General features: G+C 39.7%; 1 protein-coding gene across 1 annotated transcript in view; it reads left to right on the top strand.

The window, feature by feature from the left end:
• The window catches only part of SLC4A7 (solute carrier family 4 member 7), a 75366-nt gene extending 53228 nt beyond the window's left edge, over nucleotides 1–22138 (top strand). The window contains exons 16-23 of the mRNA XM_045297684.1: nucleotides 2215–2376; nucleotides 3337–3588; nucleotides 5144–5212; nucleotides 6373–6546; nucleotides 9149–9280; nucleotides 11965–12065; nucleotides 15946–16053; nucleotides 17954–22138. Coding sequence (XP_045153619.1) covers nucleotides 2215–2376; nucleotides 3337–3588; nucleotides 5144–5212; nucleotides 6373–6546; nucleotides 9149–9280; nucleotides 11965–12065; nucleotides 15946–16053; nucleotides 17954–18035 — 1080 coding nt within the window. The 3' untranslated portion in view covers nucleotides 18036–22138. The remainder of the gene's footprint in view (nucleotides 1–2214; nucleotides 2377–3336; nucleotides 3589–5143; nucleotides 5213–6372; nucleotides 6547–9148; nucleotides 9281–11964; nucleotides 12066–15945; nucleotides 16054–17953) is intronic.
• Nucleotides 22139–22415: the final 277 nt, after the last annotated feature.

Genomic DNA, 22415 nt, shown 5'->3' on the forward strand with positions numbered 1-22415 from the left:
GCTTTCTTCACCACATTTGCTTATTCACTCGTTTTGTCTTCAGCGGTTGTGTTGGGAAGGTGAGCATCATAGAATGCCAGTTTAATAGAAGAAAGTATTGAGTGGAGGCCCAATGTCCTTCTGTTACCTTAATGCTAAACCTATAAATATAGGCTCATAGACCTCTTTCCCCATCCTCATATAAATATATTTGCATATGTACATGTCTTTATCTAGACCTCTATAAATGCCCTTTGCCTTGAATGGGAACATTTTATTGTTTTTTAATTAAGTGACATTTTGGGGGAGAGTGTTTTTGTGTGTAAATATGGATGCATATGTATATTTACTTTTATTGTTAAAATGACATTTTGAAAGGGACAAGTGAGCCTATATAGAGAGTAAGATCTCCAAGCTAGTTCATCAGGAAAAGTGAGGAAAAATAACCCCGGTGAAGAGGAGCTGGGAGCCATTTAAGAAATGTGCCCCTCCCCACCACACAGAAATTCCTGATGCACATTCCAGGGCTCAGAAGGCACCTCTGTACTTTTACAGGGAGGAAACTCAGATTTGTCAGAGCATGGTGAGGAGACCCTGTGTACGTTTCTCAAAGGATTGTGTGTCTGGCAGTCATGGGAACACTCTGTGTACGTTTTCCAGCAGAACCAGGAGAGGACACAAGAAACTAGTACTGAATCCAAACATCTGCTCGTGTTGTTATTTTCAGACCCAACTACAGTTTTCTGTGGACATAATCTTATTCATACGTGCTCCCAATCAAATGATTTTAACAAATCATAGTCATAATAGCATGCAATGACTGTTTTCTACATGGAAGAAGGTAACTTCCAAAATAGTGCTTATCCTGGAATTTTCTTATCATGAAGTAATTATAATTTATTCTTCCCACCCTGTAGTGGTTAAGCATTGGGCTGCAATCCGCATGGTCAACAGTTTGAAACCACCAGCAGATCGGAAGGAGGGAGACTAGGCTTTCTACTCTCATAAACAGTTACTGTCTCGGAAAGCCACAGGGGGTTGCTATGAGTCAGCACTGACTCCATGCTGAGAGGTGAAAGGGCACATTCATTTTGAGTTGTGCGATTGCTTATAACCAGATTATACGACTCTCTTTAGAATCAGAAGGTTTAAAGGGGATATGAATGACAGAGTTTAATGAAGGTAGTTTTCAACTCTTTTGTCTTTCACACAATAATAAAACATCAAAAAATAACACTGTTTTTAAAAGCAGTGGTCTCCACTGTAGGGTTACATGTGTGGAATTCATTCTAATAAAATTATTCACTATGAAATTTGCTATATTGATAGCCAGTCGTAATACAAAATACAAATGAACGTAGAGTCCTTGGATTTATCAGTAGTCTTCAGGAGCTCCAAAGTAGTTTAGTTAAGGGACTGATTTCTAGTTGGTACAGTGAGTTCACTGGATGTAAAGTACATAAGAGTTTAGTGCAACCCTGCTTCACTTAGCTCTTCCTACATAACATACCTCCCCAAGGCATATTAGCAGTAACCCTTTATTGGTTCAGAGTCCCATGGCAGTTAGGGCGGGCTTAGCTGGGAACTAGGCTGGACTACTGGTTGGTCTGAGGCCTCATGTGTGGACGATCATCTGTTGACTCCACGGGAGCAGCATGGTCACTCACCTGTCTGGAACCAAAGCAGATGTGGGAGCAGATGCAGCGAGGTTTCGTGAGATTGCAGCTCAGAAAGTCCTAGGGTCTCCTCCTGTAGGTTCATCACAGGGCCATTTCCGATTCGAGGAAAGGGAAAATCTCTTACCTTTGGGGGAAAGAGTCACCTAAGCCATGTTGCAAGGGGTCCTGCTTTCTAAGGATGGGTGGTGCGGTCTGCTGCTCTGCAAGCCAGCAGTTCGAAACTGCCAGCCGTTTCATGGAAGAAAGATGGGTCTTTCTACTCCTGGGAAGAGTTACAGCCTCGGAAACGCCCGGGCAGTTCCGCCTTGCCCTACAGCGTCGCCATGAGTCAGCATCGACTCAATGGCAGTGGGTGCGGGTTGGAGTTTGGTATTTGCAAATAATTCTTCACACAGCTCAAGAGGTAATCCAGTTCTTTCCGATACTTTTGACTTTTCATAGACCAGACCGCGTTCAAGCTGTGAAATGTTGTGCAATAGACAAAGGGGACCTTTTCTTACTATCTTGTTTTCTAAAATGCTTATTCATTTATTTAATATCTTAATTGTTATAACAGCCTACTTATCCAAATCGAGGCTGGATCATAAGCCCCTTGGGAGAAAATCCTTGGTGGACCTTATTAATAGCTGCTGTTCCCGCTCTGCTTTGCACCATCCTCATCTTTATGGACCAGCAGATTACAGCTGTGATCATAAACAGGAAGGAGCACAAGTTGAAGGTAATTCTTAAATAGTTACGGCTCTATCATGACCTCTGCTAGGGGTTGTGGTGGTTTTGCAGTCACTAGAATACTGAAAGCACCAAGATGAAAATTAGTTTGTTCCCTCTTTGTTATCTGCAGAGAGGGTCTCCCTCCTCCACAGTTTGTATAATTTATAACAGTAAGTACACCATTTAAGCATTCACCAACAAGCTAGTAATACAAAATTAAGCAGCACTGCAAGTCATTCTCTCAGGTAAATAAGCCATACTATAATTTCCAAAGCTAGGTGTTAGTCCACGTTTTCATAAATAAATAAACCATACTATAATTATCAAAGCTAGGTGTTAGTCCAAGTGTGTAGGGAAAAAAAGGCGGAACTAATGAGGAAAAAGTTAACACTCACAGTGACCACAGAAAGGAAACCCAAGAGATAGCCCATTGTCTTGCAGACCCTGACGGTCTTTAAATTAAATGAATGTAGCATGCACTATGTTTTTTTTAAAAAAACTGGAAACTCTTCAAGTAATTAAAGACAATGCTTCCAGGCCGTTTGCATAGCTCTTATCTATTTGTTGAAATACTATTAGTGTCAAATGAACACCCATTTGACAAGATAATTCTGAAACAACCCCATGAAACACAAGGGAACTTTTCCATTCCGGATTTAAGCACAAAAATTGGATTAAGTCCACAGAAGTTATGGCCGTCAAATTTTAGATAAAAGCAATGTTTTTAAAGGTCGAGGTGGGGGTGGGGCGGGGAACCACGCACACATTTCCTTTGCTTCTTCTATAGACTGTATTTGTTAGTGCAAGACAGGAAAACGAGCACTTGCCCAGTTTGCTCTGGCCTGGTAAGCTGGTCATCAGAGCATGTGTCAGGCTAGTACTTCCGCTGCCGCATCGTAGGTCGTGTAGAGTTCTCACCTAAAGGAACATGTAGACTGATGAACACCCATGCTCCCTTCTCTTGCAGAAAGGAGCGGGCTATCACCTGGACTTGCTCATGGTTGGTGTTATGCTGGGAGTTTGCTCCGTCATGGGCCTTCCGTGGTTTGTGGCTGCAACAGTGTTATCCATAAGCCATGTCAACAGCTTGAAAGTTGAATCGGAATGTTCTGCTCCAGGAGAACAACCCAAGTTTCTGGGAATCCGTGAACAGCGGGTTACAGGGTTACTAATTTTCGTTCTAATGGGCCTCTCAGTGTTCATGACTTCAGTACTGAAGGTAAAACTTTCTTTATCAACTGTGTTCAAGTATTTTTTATCGTCTAGTTTACACCTCATTGTATGAAGGGGAAACATTAATATCAGCCTAAGTTCCTAGCACTTACTTGGGAAACAATACTTCAAGGTGATTTTAACACGATGTGAAAGGCTGGTATGAAGGGCTGCAGATACTGTTTGGGGGAAGATAGGTCATTGGTAGTTGTCGTCAGCACTAGTAGCTCAGAAGGTTTTGCCTACCTGCTGGAGGAAGCAATGCGGAAAGATGGGGGAAACTCACGCCAAGGAAATCTAAGCATAACGCTGCTGTTAATTGATGCATCCTTCCTCATACACTTAGTGAAATAAAAGTAGTAAGCACTCATTAGGAAAGCTGAAAACAGGTTAGCAGTGAAACACAAGAGAAATGATGTTTGGTTCATCATCTTTAAATCACCTCGGATTTTTCATGAAGCATATTCCACTGAACCTAGGGAGTAAAAATAATAACTATAACCAAAACTAGCATAGCTGTTACATCTCTCCCCCTCATGGGAGAGCTATACCTCGGTCCTTGGCTGTGTAGCAGCCGTTGAGTGCGCGCGCCAGAGCCGCCGCCCTCGTTGAATCAAATTCACCTGGGCTAGGTGGGCCGGTTCAGGTGTAACGCCCACCTAGGTGTACCACCTCATCCTGGCTAGGAACTTGAGCCTAACGTAGCTAAATAATTAATCTGAAAGTTTTAAACACTGGGATTCTTTGGCTTCCTTTCACGGACTTTCTATCTGTGGCTTAATTCACAAACTAGCCTGTTGAGTTCTTCCCAGGCTGGGTACCAGTGGGGCAGCAGTAGTAAACAGGGCTCGTGATGGTCTCCCGTGAAGAACGTGGCAGTCCCGCGGGAGCAACGGGCCAGCACCGAGGCTTAAGTCAGTGCCCTTCCGCGCTAGCCGTCACAGTCCAAGGAAGAGCCTCAAGACCCAGTGCATTTCCTTACTATCTATTCGCATCTCTTCTTGAAGAGTGTCATGCAGGTTCCACCCTCTCTCTCATTCATTCATTCATTCATTGTTGTGGGGTGGGTCAGGATGGGGTATTATTAAAAGAACGCTTAGAATAGGTTTTTGTTTTGTTTTTCTCCTTCACGTATAGCACCATAGACTGTAAAACTCCAGGGTGTTTGTGTGTGTGTGTGTTTCAAAATTTCTTTACCCTTACATAACAGTCAACATATTTTGAGTAATGAACACATACCAGATGGTTTTCTGAATATTTTATGTATTTGAAGTAGTTGAATATTTATGAGAATCTGAGGTGGAAAGTGCAGTGCCCTAGATCTAAGTTTTAAGAACAAGTAGTTTGCACGGTAATACTTTTAAGCAACGAACACCCCTCCTTTTAGGAAGAGAACACAGGATGTTATATTTTCAGTAGCATTTTCTTCATTTATGGAAAAGTTGGGTCGGTCAAGGCCACGTGCAGTTTGATCACCATAGATCGTTCGTGACTGTTTTTTCTGTCATTACTATGACATTATTTCAGGAACGTGAGTTCTAATTTTGCCTTTTCACTTACAGTTTATTCCCATGCCTGTTCTGTATGGTGTTTTCCTTTATATGGGAGTGTCCTCATTGAAAGGCATCCAGGCAAGTCCTAAGTTATTTTATGATTTTGTAGAAAAACTCACAAATACCGGAGGCCTTCTGAAGTTTGTGGGAGGAAATTCCAGTCTTTCCCACAGGCTTTTGGAAGCCCGCTTGTATTTTAAATGTGCAGTGCTGCCTCTTTCCCTGATGGCGTGGTGGGTTACGGTTTGGGATGCTTAATTACAAGCCCAGCGGTTTGAACCCCCGACTGCTCACAAGGAGAGAGAGCGGCCACGGTGTTTGCTCCCATGGGCTAGCTTTCCCAGCTCAGACCTCCAGAGCGGCAGCTGTGCTCTGCCCCAGGGGGTTTCTATGAGACTGGCTGATAGTGTGATTCGTTTGGCTTCTGTGGTACTTTCGAGTGGGCTGGTTTTCGGATTGCTGACTCCCAGTCCTCATTTGCCCCATCATGGTTGCCTGTGACCCTCTCCCCACCTTCCCGGGAGCTCATGGACGGATGTGATCCATACTGATGTTCAGTGAGAGCCAACGAAAAGCCCCGCTGAAGAATAAAAAATACTGGGGTGGGCGAGTGGAAAGGACTGTTTTTCAACACGTAGGGCTACAGTCTCTGTGCTTTCAAAAGAAAACGTAGAGAGCAGTTTCTTCTACAAATAGTTAATACCTGGCATTTATGTGGCACAGTATAGTTCACGCAGCTATAAAGCCTTGACCTAAAACTTTTATTTTTTAATATCCTCAAAATAACACAAGAAAACAGCAAGGGAAGATATCCTCATTTAAAAAATAAAGATGGACCCTACGGAAGGTTATTAGCTAAGTAAGCAATTCAGCCACAGCTAGCACCCAGTGCTTTCATCACTGGATGTTGCCCTATTTAAAATACTTCTGGAAGGTGCTGAGATTGTAGGGCACGGTGAAAACCTCATTTTTGCAACTGAGCCCCTCCTGTTATGGAAGTACGTTGACTGAGGTTGGCAGTTTGTGGCGAATAATGACTTGCGACACTTCTTCAAGGCAATGTCTTTAATTTGTAGCACAGCAAGTCTACGGTTTGCTCTTCACTAATCAAGTGCAATCTCAGTTTGTCCTATCTTGTTTTAAGAATTTGTGAGGTAGACAGAGTGCTGCCCAAAAAGTTGCATAGCATTTCTTTATTTTTGTTGAGAACCTTTTGTTCTCTTCCTATCTGCATACAGTTTTTTGACCGCATAAAATTATTTGGAATGCCTGCTAAGCATCAGCCTGACCTGATATACCTCCGCTACGTGCCCCTCTGGAAGGTCCATATTTTCACAGTTATTCAGCTCACTTGCCTGGTTCTTCTGTGGGTGATAAAGGCATCGTCTGCTGCAGTGGTCTTCCCCATGATGGTAAGTTTAATTGTCCCTTCTGTTTTACGAGACACGCTTTGCCCTTTAATGATAATATTTTATGAGTGTTGATACTGCTTTTAAAATTAACATTTACAATTGACTTTGAAAAAAAGCCAACAGCCCCAAACCTATTTTTAACACCTTTGTTGTGTGAAATTAGAAATTGATTCATTCTAGCTAAAGACCACTGTAGTTATTTTGCAATTTTGGTGTTTTTCATCTTTGGGATACATAAGTAGAACTTTGTCTTGGGTTTTTAAACAACTTCAGAGTTTAAGAAGCTTATGGAACTAGCATGAAAGCCAAATAAATGTAAACACCAGAACATCCAGAATACCACATGGCTCTTTCACTGGGTGCTGTAATACCTCTTTGTTGGGATTTTCCAGATCTAGATGTTAAAAAGTTGTCAAGACTTTCCATGATTTTAGTAACTCAATCAACTGAATTCGTTAAGTAAGCACAGAATATTATACTTCCCAAATAGAGTGTAAACACTCTTTTGTAAATTTCATATAGACAATGGTCACGTACAAAGAAAAATATTAAAAATAAAATGTCACATATAGCGTCTAGGTGGCATACTCCCTACTCATAATTAAATTAAAAAACGATGGGGACAAATAAAACCTCAAATAATTTTAAGTTTTGGGAAATTAAACACTGGTGTAAATAATCCCTGGATAGAAAACTGAGTTCAAAAACCATTTGGAGATAAGGAAAGAAACCTTTGCAACAATGTCTATCTATAGGAAGGCATATAAAATTACGGAAAAGAATACCTTTTGTGTCTTTATTATTCATGCCTTAAATGCAACCTAAGTTTTTTTATTTGTAAAGACTGATAAGGGATTAACCCTTCCCAAGCCTGAGCACAGAAGAAAATAAAAGAGGGAATCGTATGGAAGATAGACGAAAAGCTTTAAAAAATATTATATGTACTTCTAGCAATAAATTTGAACAACTAGAACTGGGGAGAGGTAGGGTCAACATTTACCCATCCCTCCCCACTCCCCGGTAAAGGATCAAATGGCAGTACGTGTATTAGGTTTTGTGGGTCATGAGGAAACACTAATGTCCATTAGTTTTTTATTGATCCGATCTTCAAAAAGTAACTATACAACTTCTTAAAATCAAAGTCTGTTAATGAGAAGAAAGAAATTCTATCTACTTGGGGTAGAGTTGCAATTAATGGGGAGTTAAATATCAATTATTGCTCCTGGTCATCAAATCCCTTTCAAAGATTCATTTGTCAAAACCATTCTTAGCTCATAGCCTCTGTGGAGCAGGTGACGGCGGGATTTGGACGAGTGGCTGCGGCTTGTCAACTGTAATCCTGAGGGAATGAATTGTTACCACACTACCTACATATAATGTGTAAGGTGATCCCTAGGGGACGTATGGAACCTAGGTAAAATTCAGAACTGGAACAGTAGTTTAAAATCTACCCTTGAAAACATTAACCAGGCTCAGATGGATTAACAGCAATTTTCTTCTTTATTATTTTAGCTTGTATAGCCATTCTGTTTCTCCAAAACCTTAAGATTGGTTAATCGGAGCCCAGTAAAGTTTTATTTCTTGTGGTGAATCTGAATAGCCTTGCAGTAATTTACTTTATACCTACTGACTGCAACACACTAGGAATAAGAATAATGGAATAAGAGGGCTTCAAAATGTGTGGGGAAATATAATGAAAAGACCTGGGTATTTTTCCATAAGCTTTAAAGCCCTGTTGAAGGGTCTCTATTCTTAATGATTACAAAGGCATCAGTCTCTTTTTCCTGCTGTGGAGTCGACCGGTGCATTGTAAACACCAGTGTGTGCTGAGCGTTTTTGTTTTTTTTTGTTAGTTCCCTAGCATTAGCCTTAAGACATAGGTATCAGAACTTTAGCCAGAAATATTCTAAAATGTAAGAGTCGTTTCTTCTGTACAGTGAAACCTGTACAGAGAGTCAGAAGCTGTTTGTCCAGGTTGTGAAAATTTCTTGCCTGTGGCAGGATGTACGTTTCTATCTACTTAAAGTTAAAATGGGGGAAAAAATTCTCAGGTTTTCCTAATATTTTTTGATGCTTAATGTTCTTTCGCATAATCTCAATGCATGTATTTTTACATACCAGGCCGAGGGTAAAGCTTTCCGTGTTCTACCGCTGGAATGTGGGGCTTGGAGTCATAAGTATACTTCTTTCTCTTCATTTCTTGCCTCAAAAATAGTAAAATTGATAGGAAGGGCTTTTTAAAAAGATTACTTATATAATATATAATGTAAAGCCATTCTCAAAATTCCTAACTTTATTTTACCGTGATGATTCCCAGTTTGCACAACTTACTGTATAATTATATGCAGAAAGCAAAGTGTTTATTCAGAAAAGGGCTACTTAGGAAGCCTCTTTCCATTTTAATTCCTTGATAACTATCATTTGAGAAGAAAGTTCAAGAGGACAAGAAGGTGACCCAGTTCTTTTAAGATGGTGTATGCAAACATTTCTCAGCAAATTATATGAGTGACTTTCACATTATTTGTAATTAATACATATTTTATATTCTCTTTAAGTGACCTCTTTTGGATGTTGTTAATACTTCCTTGCCCATTTTTTAAAGGTTCTTGCATTAGTCTTTGTGCGCAAACTTATGGACCTGTGCTTCACAAAGAGAGAACTTAGCTGGCTTGATGATCTAATGCCAGAAAGTAAGAAAAAGAAAGAAGATGACAAGAAGAAAAAAGAGAAAGAGGTAACAGTCGAGAAATTCACATTGGCAGCATTGACTGGGTCAATATTTTGTACCATCTGGCAGGTATTCTAATCACTTTAAATAGGTTAACTTCTTTCATCGTCACAAGAACCTTGTTATGAATTGTAGATTGAAGAAATGGCGTGGGGGCCACCTTTCACCTCCTCTAGGTACACATGGGAGAAGGTGACTCCGACTGCATTTTCCCTGGATCAGTCTGATGAGGCAGAGGGGTTGGACATGCCGCCACCCTCCCACCTTCTTAACTCTATGCTGACACCGCTGCCCTTCGGGTGGCACTCTGTCTCTGTGCTGCCTTTAATGAGCCATTGCAATGACACCACCTAGATAGGACTCACGGACAATACCCATAACTATGGCGGCGGTTTATTAGGGAAGTTAACAGGTCACATCAGGATCAGAAATGTAAAGAAACCAGTTATTTTGTCTGCAGTGCTGCTTCTCAGTTGTGCCTTACATGCTTCCCTTGTGCCTCTTCTCACTTGCTGTTCTTAGAGTTCTATTTCTGCTTCGGGTGGCTCACTTTATAGCCAGTAGAATGGCAAAACCAACCAGCCCCCTGTTTAGACTTGAACGTAGCCTGTTTGCATGCTCCCACCTAGTCATTTGGTGGTTGTTAGAAAGACTAGGGATAAACAGGCCAGAGCAAGTAATCTCACATTATTACATGGTTGCTATTGTTGTGCCGTCCCTGGAGAAGGATATCATGCTTGGTAAAGGGGAGGGGCAATGAAGGGAGAGTCCGGCCCTCTCCGAGGTGGATTGACAGTGTGGCTGTAACAATGGGCTCGGGCACAAGAACAGTTGTATGGATGGGTAGGGCAATGCAGCGATTCTCTTGTGCATAGAATTGCCATGACTTGTAGCTGACTCGATGGCACTTAACCATAGCACTTGCTGTGCCCACTTTACGAATAAGGAAACTGAGGAAGAGAGGTTAAGTAATGGTGCAAACCTTGCCTCTTAGCCATTTCACTGTCCTGCTTCTCTATTGTCTTGACATAGGAATATTATTTTGAAATGATACATCACGTGTACTTACCAACAGATGTATTTGAGTCTTTAAAAAAAATTCTTCATCCTAATCCATCATCTAATTTTACCTACCATGCATGAGGACATTTTTTGTACATTTTGATTTTTAAATGAATTTATAATAATCAGACATCCTTAATGATGAAAAGAACCTTACATCTTTTTACAAAAAATGTTGTGCCATTTGAATCTTTATATGTAATTAAGTCTATCAATCAGTTGATTTGTATACTGAGATTCAACATTATTTCTTTAGTTTCAGATGCTGTTTTGTTTTTGATATTGAACTCAGTGCCATCACTGTTTGCAGGGCACGATTGTGTTGATTTTATTGCCTTGCTCAGTTTTCCCATTCAAAATAATGCTTGGAGATCAAAGATCAGAAAGATTTACTTTCAAGTTTGATAATTTTAAAGATAGATATTGAAATTCCTGGCTTTATATTTTTCACGAAAATTATGGCTTTTATTTAGAAGATTAACTTGAATTGAGATGCTAATATTTAACAGGTTCTATTTTTTCTAAACTTTTATATATGTAAATACTTATGGGCTTTTATGATTTTTCAAATGGGTGCCACTATCTTATAGGGGGTATAAAGTATTTATGACACATTTAGAGGTATAATTACCTGTTGATTACTTATCAGTTAGATTGAGGTTCAGTGTCAACAGGGGTAAAAAGGAGGTGGGGAAAACACAGGGACTCATTTTATTCTCTCATACAAAAAAATTTGGAAGGAAATGAAGTGTGAGGTACCCTATGGGCCAAGATGACTGCTGAATGCCAAGTGTTCGTGATCATTGAAGGTATTAAAGACGGGAGGAGGTGGGAGAAGGCAGTAGAGAGGTCTCTACCCAGTGGTCCTTTTTGCAGTCTTCCCCCAGGTGTCCTTCACTAATAAATGTTATGTGTCCCACATGGCCACACGGGGTTGCTATGGACACTAGGACATTTAGAGAGGATCCTACTTCTCTTTTCCCTAGCTGCACCCACCGCACCTCAGAAGAACGAGAGTCCCGTCAGTAAGAATGTAGAGTGAGCGCCGTCTCTCCCTTTCTCACTGTGATGTCGTGGTTTTGGTCTGTCCACTGTCTGGTCTCCCCTCCCAAAGTGAAGTTTTGCAATGTCACCCTGACTTGGATGTTATGCCTGTCTTGCAGCGAGTGGAGGCCAGGAGTGTTGGTGGTGAACGTTCTAGGTGCGTGCCTTCCAGGCTCCTCCAATCAGCATTTATCTGGTCTTTAAATGTCAGGTGCCGAGGTTGAGAAACCCAGCTTTATCCAAAGGGGCTACTCCCTGTATTGCATTATGATGAAAGACAAAGTGGTATCTCTCATTAAATGCCTACATTACAGTTGAGAGTCAGATTTACTGATGTGTCTAAACTGCTCTTTAAATGAAAAAAAGTAAAATATGATTGACTTATAGAGGTGACAAGTATACAATTAAACATTACCCTGTACAGTGATTGTGCCACTGGCATGTGTTCATAGTAAAGTGAGTTAGTCGGTCCTAGGCAGATGTGCTCTCGTTAAATAATGTGTGGTTTCTAAGACACTACGTATTAATTGATCTGCATGAAGAGATTCTGAGGAAAGTAATCATTTTGCATACGTGCCCTAAAGGAAGCTGAACGGATGCTCCAGGCCGAAGAGAGTGATACCGTGCACCTTCCATTTGAAGGAGGAAGTCTCTTGCAAATTCCAGTTAAGGCCCTAAATTATAGGTGAGATGCTATTTTATTTTTTTAAAGAAACCAAATAACAAAAGTATCTTATGTATATGTCAACAGCATATGGAAACTATTGTTGTTTCGTTAGTGACATCTGTTTTTTAAAGATGATAAAATATCTATTTGGTATGCCCACTAGAGTTGAGTTCTCAGGTTCCAAAGCAGTGCCAAACGCTTTCCTGACCTGCGTTGCAGGCAGGCGTGAAGGAAATCGCTGGACTTGGACCAGATCCTTCGACTCCCTTTCATGTCGAGCCTGTGACATTTACTTTTAGTCCTTTGCTCCCCCTGTCTCTGTGACCCTTTCGACCATTACACTTCTCTCAATAAAACTCACTGCGATCAAGTCAATGCTGGCTCATCGCGACTCTCCTTCTCAGACTGTTAGGGATACAAAGCCCAGCCTTTCCCCGTTAGAGCTGATGCCCAATAGTATTGCTTTTTCCTTCCTCCCTTCCTTCGGGCTGAGGTTAGTATGTGCTTGAAAAGAAGCACTTCGAAAAATGAGGACCTAATGTCGGGGGTTTAAATGGAGAGAAAATGTTTTGAGAAATGATGTACAAATACGCTTTACACAATTGATGTGTGTATGGATTGGGATAACAGTTGTATGAGCCCCTAATAAAATGTTTAATTAAAAAAAATAAATAAATAAATAAAAAAAAAACCAACTTTGAAAAAAAAAAAAAGAAAAGAAGCACTTCTATCCTTTGTCTGATAACTTTCCCATGTGTAGTATGTTCAGAGGCTCTCTAATGATGGTGACTTCCAGACGTGAGCTTTTTCACGATTGAATGTAAGGGCTCATGTTAAGGAAACATTATTAGTATGTATGATTTGGTATTTTATATTCACATGTAATGATGAAAGCTGAAGATTAGATACACGTTTTACTATTGTAAAGTAGGGGAGGGAGGAAAGACCTGTATTTTTATTGATGAGTTTCTTTTCCAACCAGTCTCAATGAAAGGTGTGTTGATGTCAACTTGCATCCAGCTTAAGAAAAGAATCTACTCTTTATAGTTTTTACTGAGGTTGCACTTGCGCATATATATGTTTTAGTTCAGATAAATTAATTTAAGTGTTTTCTCTTGGACTTTTTGCTTTTAATTTTGATGATTAATACTCGTCTGAGTCACTGTCCGTACTTTTTACCTCCAATCTTTGTATGTTGTATGCTCTTGGGGCACATTTTGACTCATAGTGATCCACTGTGGCAGAGCAGAACTGCCCCAGAAAGCTTGTCTGGTCGGGAGGGGGAAAAAGGAAAATGAGCTGATTCCGGGAACCCAAGAGGAAAGCGAATTTTGGGAATGATGAGGGCAACAAATGTGTAGGTGTGCTTTACACAATTGATCTATGTATTGTGATGAATTGTATGAGCCCCAATAAATTGATTAAAAAATACAATTAAAGGGTTAATATGTATGCTATGTGAAATAAATGCCAATAAACTTCAAAAACCAAAAAAAGAAAAAAAAGCTTGGCTGGTCTGTAATCTTCACAGGAATACTCCACCAGGTCGTTTCTTCAGTGGAGCAGCTGGTGGATCTTTGGGTTGGCAGTTGAGTGCTCAAGTCCTGTACCACTAGGGCTGTCTCATACCACACGTCTGGATTTTAAGATAGCCAGCACTAAAGGGCTCTGCTCTGCCCAGCACTGTAAATGTGGATTTGAGTGATTTATGTTAACCACTGAAGTTGTGCTTCTGCCAAGAGCATGGGAACTGTCGTGCTGCCTTGGTGACTCACCAGTTTGTGGATATCACTTGTCACTTCATTTCTGTCTTGCCTTCTCACTTTCTCAGTGTGGTTACGCACGGGCTCTGACAAACTGAAGGCGGGAGTCTGTACGTGAGACTTAACACAAAGTGATGGGTTGTCTGTCTTCTTGAGAGATGACACGAGCTATTATGAGTGCTGCTTTGCTAAAAACAGTTTCAGTGTGAGGAATGCTTAGAAATCTGCAGACCTGTTTATTCCCAGAATTAAAAATTTTACATAGCTTTGGATTGCTTCCTGTGAAGATCCGTGAACTAAAACGTGGAAGCCTTGGAACTTTAGAAAGCCCTGTTGAGTATGAAAACAGCTTACTTAATGCGGGCAAAGTTTTTGGGGGAAGTGGATGCATGCCTTTTTAAAGGAAAGCCTCAATTTCTACTGGTAGGAGCATTCCTATTTAGAAGCCGACCACCAGGAGCTAAGACCCTTGAGGACTTCCTTTCTGCAGTTACCTGAGGTTGGCAGCCAAGCAAATAGCTGCGTACTTGGGGTTGGCAGCAGTTCCAGTGAGAAGCCGGGCCATTTCTGAACCTGGACACCTTTTTTTTTTTTTTTTAAATGATTTTATTGGGGCTCATACAACTCTTATCACAATCCATACATATGTCAGTTGTGTAAAGCACACTCATACATTCGTTACCCTCATCATTCTCAAAACATTTGCTTTCCGCTTGGGCTCTTGGAATCAGCTCCTCATTTAAAAAATTTTTCCCCCTCCCTCCCTGCTTCCCCCTCCCTCATGAACCCTTGATAATTTATAAATTATTATTTTATCATGTCTTACACTGCCTGATGTCTCCCTTCACCCACTTTTCTGTTGTCCATCCCCCAGGGAGGAGGTTATATGTAGATCCTTGTAATCGGTTCCCCTTTATACCCTACCTTCCCTCCACCCTCCTGGTATCGCCACTCTCTCCATTGGACCTGAGGGGTTCATCAGTCCTGGATTCCCTGTGTTTACAGTTCCTATCTGCGCCAGTGTACATCTTCTGGCCTAACCAGGTTTGTAAGGTAGAATTGGGATCATGATGGGTGGAGGGGCGAGGAAGCGTTTAAGGAACCTGGACATGTACAAAAACGGACTTGGGTTTTCTTTTGACTACTCGGTGACGACGTCCACCGTATCTGCAATCCGATGGAGAGTCAGCACTCTCGAGATGACCGCCACCCTCTTGTTCATGTCCCACCTGTTGGAGCATCGGTGTTTGTCACTTGTGTGAAGTATTTTCCCTTGGTGAAGAATTGGCTTGCAAAACTCTCTACATTAATTTCATGCTGCTTTGATATTACATGTGACTGACAACCTTGAGCACAAAATTAAATTCATGCATACCATCGTTGGCTTTGGGTTTTTGAAGTAACGGTGGGGATATATCATAGGGATCGAGAGATGTTTGTCCCTCATGGGAATAAAAGGACAGTTTTCTGGGCTGTTAATTTTGGTAAACTCAAAGTAGCACCTCGACACTAAAAAATGCTCATGCCAGCTAAAAGTAGGATTTTATATTGATGTGTTAGCTGTTGAAAATGTTCTGGGTTTTGTTTTCAACTCTAAAGTATACTTTTTCAACTCTACTGCAAAAATGATGAAAACGAAAGTGGCTGTATTTCCCCCCCCCCCCTATCATCTTAATGTCCCTTATCTACTTGGGATATTTATTTGGTGAGATTGGCATTTGTGTTATAAACATTTTGGGGGTTGTGGTAAGCTTGCACCTTTTTTATGTGTATAAGCACCTTAGTATATTCTTTCATATTATTTCAGCAATGTTCTTTACTATGTAATAGCCAAGGTCTTTGGTCATCATGGCTACAGAAATACTGTGGAACCTCAAATTATATTCTGAAGATTAGTTACATAAATACATTTTGCTTATTTAAATAATCCTCTTGGTTTTGCTGATAAAGTTTCCTGTGAAGTCTTTGTAAACACATGCCACGGTTCTGGTACTTTGCTCAGCCTTGTTGGTAAATGCTTGGCAAGAGTTGTATTTTAAGTTGATGAGCACAAGTGTTAAATAAATAATTCGAATGGCAGTATTAATGCTTAAGCAAGTACTGAATACTAACCAAAAAGTGTGTTTGTTCTTCAGTGTCGATCCCTCAGTTGTTAATATCTCAGATGAAATGGCCAAAACGGCACAGTGGAAGGCACTGTCCGCGAGCACTGAAAATGCCAAAGTAACCGGCTCTACCACGAGGTAGCTATACCCACTTAGACCTTTGTAACCGTATTCCCGCTTTCAGATGTCTTTAAGAAACTAAAAGTAAAACTAACCTATCTAAACCTAATGGATTTCTTCTCTGCCTGACAAAAACCAGTCTGCCTTTCCTTCCTCCCTTTCCTTTCCGGGCATCCATGCATTCATCATTTTACTACCTACGAACATAATTATGGCAGTAAATCAGCTGGCACGTTATCTGTGTTTTTAATTTATACTCTGCCCATTGTCTACTCTAAAGAAAGGATTTGAGACATTTTATGATAATTATGAACACACACAATATCATGAAATGAATATGTACAACATTGGAAACCATATGAAGAAAGATACCTACCAGGGATAAATAGTTTCGCTGAACACTAAGCTCAAATTCTTTCTCTGATAGTTGAAGAAAAGCATTTTCCCTTCTCAAGTGTGTGTGTGTGTGTGTGTGTGTGTGTGTGTGTGTGTGTGTGTGTCGGGGAGGGGGGTATGTCTAGCATACCATTTCTTCAAATGTTGAACATAGATTTTTCTCGAAGATATTTCTGGCAGAAATTGAATCCATGTATGTAAAGACCGTCACTGGATCATGCATTGAAACTATTATGCAAGTTCTTGTTTTGTAACTCTTAACATTAAACAAAGATTTTTTTTCATCCCTGGCCCTCACTTTGAAGCCTGAGCTCTTGAATCTCCCTCCATGATCATCTGTACTCCGTTCATGGGCTTCTTGAGAATTGAGACAGTGCCCGGTAGCATGTTCAGAAGCTCACATTCAACAAACACGTAGTAATTCAAAGGAACACCGATTTGGTGTGCGCCTTGTACCAGACACTGCTGGGCGCCTGTGTATTGTGCTTGTGTGTCAGGTGAAAAGAGCATTTGGACAGACAGTTATGCTACTGCCCATGGCTGCCTGCTGTCTTTCTGAGTGCTGTCGTTCGGTAACTGTTGATCAGCTCCCCCGCCCCCGGCCTTTCTCCACTCCCTTTTAGAGCCCTTTGCCTGTTTCGCCTGCATCCACTTTCATTTTCTCTCATTATCATTCGAGTTTGGCTTCTCTGAGCTGGGCTGCTTCTTTATGGTATCTTTGCTCTTCCTTATCTATTTTTTTGATTAGGCTTTGCCATTTCTGCATTCCACACAACCCAAATCTCACTAACTGTTCTTTTTTAAGTTAGTAATTTTTCTCACCTTTTCGTCCCCCGCTCTCTGGGATCGTTAAAAGAATAAAGACATTGCAATAATGCCATCATGTGGAGTGAGGGACCCTTGAGGCCATGTCATTTCATAGAAAAGTGTTAGAAGAATCTTCCTTCAACTTTCCCTGGAGGAGGCAGCGAATAGGCATATATTGCACTTTATGAAAAATTCCCCCCCAATATCCAGAGATTCACTCGTGACATCAAATTAGCTCACACAAACGAAGTCATTTATGCTTTAAATTAACCTGAAAGTGCAGCATAAGTGTTGGTTGTGAATTTGTCAACCAGATGATAGGGAAAGGTATTTCATAAGTTTGTTACCTTTTCCAGGATATTGTTTGATACCTGTATCTATTTGTCAGTAAAATAAAAGTCAAATGCTGTGCTTGTCTTCACGCATTCAGTTAAGATTAGTAATATTCACCAGTTTTAAGGAGCTCCCCCTTCAGTTGTAAGACGACTAGGGATTTCAATCATAAACACTTCCATTAAAAAACCTCGTAGAAGCATTTTCATATTTGGCCTTCCAATTAAGTTTACTGGTATAAAAAGAAGAGAGAAAAACAGTAATAAAAACTTTATAATGTGAATAGTCATCTCAAAAAGCTTATTATAGATGCTAGCCATGTTTATAATTTTAAATGTTCATTTTGAAATCATTTTCTTCACCTTTTGTTTGTTTTGAATAGCCCTGAAAGACCTGTGAGTGTGAAAATAAATTTTGAAGATGAGCCAACCAAGAGCTACTTGGATGCTGAGACGTCATTGTAGAATTGACCCAAGAAGAATTATATATATGTGTATTTGTATACTTCCTGTGTGTATATGTGTGTTTAATGCACTGTACCTGATGATATTGTAGCCCTGGCCATGTGTGCGTCACTAGTGGCTATTGTGAAGTAGTGTGTGAAGTTTATGAGCACCGGGGAGACTGTATAGATAATGAAATGGTCTCTCACAAGTGAGGTACATGATTTCTGCAATTCAAATATTTATTCTGCTGGATTTTGTTCTCTTTTTCTGCAATAGAAGGATGTGGGGAGGTACATTCAATCTACCTTTTTTATCTGTTCATGACAATTCATATCAACTTTTAGTGATATTTATAATAATTTTTATATGTGAGTTTTAACTTGTTTCTGAAAATTTTTGTCTATCGCTTCAGCTAATGCTTTACAGGAAGAACAGGGGATCTTTATGCCAGTGCTGTGGGACACATGGTAACATGCCGCGGCTTGTGCGTGTGCCTGTCATTCACGTATCTGTCCATCGTGTTTCACAGGCAGTGGAGTTTGGTTTTGGCCATAGAGGTGAAGGTCGGCAAGAGAATAGGACCTTCCTAGATAAAGAACTATGGATTTGACCTTTATTTTGAAAAAGGTTTCTGAATCTCCCCCGAACCTCCAGATTTAGTTTCTCTTCTAAAAGATAAGTAGAATTGCTAAATTTATGATTTAGCCTCCATATTTTATGGATTTAATCCCCATAACCATATGACTTTTTGAAGCTAGACCATGCCAATTTTCCATAGTTAAATTTTGTTTCCTGTGTTGATTTGTTTCCCTTGAATTCGTTAGTCGTTCCCAGAATGCCCACTTTATTCTCTGCCTTTCCTTTTACTGTAAATAATTTAGTTTGTATCAAGTTCAAGTCCTTGATTATTTTCTCGTATAAGTAGTGTGAGCAGATAATCAGGAGTCAGGATTCTCTCATGGGTTTGTGATCAGTATTAATTTATGCTCCTCAGAATTACCCTTCACTTCCGGTTGACATTGCTATTCTTTCTATTGTACAGAATATATTTAATAGTTACTTGCCCATGATTATATTTTAAAATATTTTATTTATTTTAATTGATAGGGATGCTAAAGACTATATAACAATTTGATAAGGTAACAGTACATTGTTATGTAAATAGTTGGTGCTCACAGCATTTATGATTTATTATCTGGACGCAGTAGATAGATTTTCTGCCTTTGATACCGAGTACTGCCGTCTTTGCATTTTAAGAAGAAAGTGGACATTTTCTGTGTCAGCCGAGATTGATGACACTCTTCCTGCTTTGTTTCAGTTATCTGTGCTCTTCCTTTCTGTTTTTCTGGGCTGTCTCTCTAACTTTCAGCGGACCTTTTTTAGTGGTGTCTAGACACTCTTAGCTCCACAGGAAGTGCATTGCGTTCTTGCTGCCTGTGGGACGGACGGAGGGAGATGGCAAACTGATTTGGCAAGAGAATAACTTGCAGGAACCAAATGAGTATTGAGAATCCCCAGAAACAGACACCGATGACAGGAATGTTAAGGTGAAGATTTTAATTCAATGCCAGTCTTCCCTTCCACAGCCATAACAAATTGATCTTAGAGAATCACCGAGAAAGCCAAAAGCTGATCTTTTTTGCAGTTCTGAAGTGTTTGGTTAATCCATTCCAATCTATGTTTTGACCCATTTCATGTCCTCAACTAAGGTGTTATTGCCAGATTCTCGTTAACAAAACGGTTTCAAATTCTGCCTCACCGAAGAGGTTGGAAATGTAGCTGCGTTTCTTGAGAAACTACAACTGGCGTTATTTAGCCGCGCCTGAAAGAGACTAGTATTCTCCGTGGTGCTTCCCCATTGTTTGTGCGCTTCCACAGAACGGATTCCTCTGACGTAGAGCAGCATCATCATTCCCAGAGACCCCAGGATTCGCTGCTATTTTTAACAGCCTCCATGTACCTGAGAGCAAGAGATTTCCTCACGTCATTTCCTTGGGTCTGGACACCAAAGGGTTAACACATTGTATACTTATTTTACAGGAAGTGATTTTAAAATATAAATGGAAAACTACCAGGGATCATAGTGTTTCTGTGATTTTTATTTAATTATGTATAGTAATTATGCAGTGCCAGAAAAACCGTGACTTGTAAAATAGTTTGCACACAAAATGTTTTTTTCACCCACAAGTTTCTACTTATTACTGGCTTCTACTTCCTTGTGACTACTTGATTTTACTGTGTGATCTGATCTGACTACTTCATTGAAGAGCAAAGGTCACTCATGGTTAAGTCATTTACTGCTTGTTTTACATGATGATACTTCTCCCACTGTTTAAAAAATGATCATGGTTAACATTCATTGCAAGACAGTGAAGAATATAATTTGCAACATAACGTTGGATTTTAGATATTGCCTTAAATGGGTATAGATGTGCAGTAGTAATTGCTCTATACTGATTTACCTCAAGGTGCAAAAGAACGGAACCTGTACATACTCCATTTTCAAATGAAATCCAGTGAACAGCCCTGCGCTTTCTTAGATGCCTTGGTTTCCAGGGGTGGAGCTTCGTGCTACTGAACACCTGCCCTGGCCACAGAGCCACCTCAGGGTAGTCTTCTCTCCGCCCTTTTTAATTTATTTATAGATGTCTGTTTACATAGACTATAATGGGTCCTGATGTTGACCATCTGAACTTTGCTTTCTTCTGAATGCTGTTTCACTCTAAAATAACAACTTAAAAAAATGTAAAACAGTGAACTAGCTTCATTGTGGTAAAAGGATGATTCTACATATTCTTTCATAATCAGAAATGCAGACGTGAAGCACAGTGTCTTTCTGATGAACGTGTGTGTGATGTTCTTGATCAGTTTTTAGAATCAGCTGTGTGTGTGTGCGCGCGCGTGTGATGTTGATCAGTTTTTAGAATCAGCTGCGGCACACCAGTGTTCCTGTTTGCCAAGTCTTCTGTAAGATGTGTAGAACAGAATTCTGTGTGTGCTGATGCCTGTAGTTACAAAGTTATCGAGCAGCTTTCTTGACCACTTAAAAGTAGTAACTTTTTCCCTCCATCCAAACATACATTTATTTTCCTTCCTTATATGCGGATCGTAGCTTTCTTTTTTTTCCCTTCTCACAAAGCAGGTTCCAAATTCTGTAAAAAACAAAAATGGTTTCTGAAACAGATGCAGCACCAGTTTTCTGTGGAAAGGGTTCTATCACGTGTATCAGTTAGGTAAGCGTGCTCAGCAGTGTAACCAGTGGGGGGATCCTGTTTTTAACTGCGCAGACTTAGGAGGTGTAAGCCATCGACAGAACATTGTAATTCACAAATGATTCTATTGAAAGACAATGTCTGAAATTTATTTATGTAGACCAGATCATTGTTATACAGTACCAATATGTGAAATGTCTTTTAGTCTAGACCAGCAATTATTTATTTCTTAGAAAGTAAATTGAAAGACTTCCAGGACATTCAAAGTTTGAATAGTGTTAAAAATGTAAAAACCTGGTAATTTTAATGTAAACTACTCTTTGCTAATCTTTCAAAAATAAAATGTCAATGATAGGAAAACGTAGTTGGAGATAGAATCATCTTAAGATTATTTTTTAATTAGCATAAATTGATTTCTACAGCTGGCTTCAAGTAATTGTTTAACCATTTTTTATTTTAAATCAGAAAAATCAAAAATGAGATTTGGTTTGTTTTTGTTGTAGCTTTTCTTTTGTTGTTTTATTCACGGATTTTTTGTTTTGGTTGGAGGGTGGGGGGACCAGGGAGATGTGATTTGTTTCCATTGTTTACTGTGTTTAAATAAACAGATGGAATTTTATTGTTCCTTTATATAATATTTGATAACATGAGATGTAATTTCAAAGTACAGTTCCAATTTTTATGACTTTTATAGTTATAATTGTAATATTTTTTTTGTAATAAAATCCAAAGTAAATTAAACATTTTAAATGGAGAATTAATATTTTTCATTTATATGAAGTACAAGTCTCTAACAAGTGTATGATGTGAATGACCCTGCCATTCAAATTTGTTTCATAATTGTTAGATGAAAACTATTTTTTGGAATGTTACTGAAGTTGAGAGAGCAATAAAAGTCTACTGAATCAATTGTGAGTTTCGTTTAGTTTGTATTTGCACTAGTAGCAGAGCTATATATCTTCCGTAACTTGAGGGGTTATAGAAGAGAATGGAAAATGAGTGATTCATTCATTTTTCCTGCCAAAGAAGATGAACTAGAATAGTGGGATATTTGCAATTACTTTGATAGTTAAGAAATATTCAGATTAAAACCATCTACAAAGTGTCTGATCCTTTATTTCCCTTTTATGTAGACATTTGGTGTCATGAGAACTTCATTTCAGGATAGTAACAGAACAGTGATGTT

This window comes from Echinops telfairi, unplaced genomic scaffold, assembly GCF_000313985.2.
Source record: "Echinops telfairi isolate 266 unplaced genomic scaffold, ASM31398v2 ScPeMD7_7420;HRSCAF=8458, whole genome shotgun sequence".
NCBI lineage: Eukaryota > Metazoa > Chordata > Mammalia > Afrosoricida > Tenrecidae > Echinops > Echinops telfairi.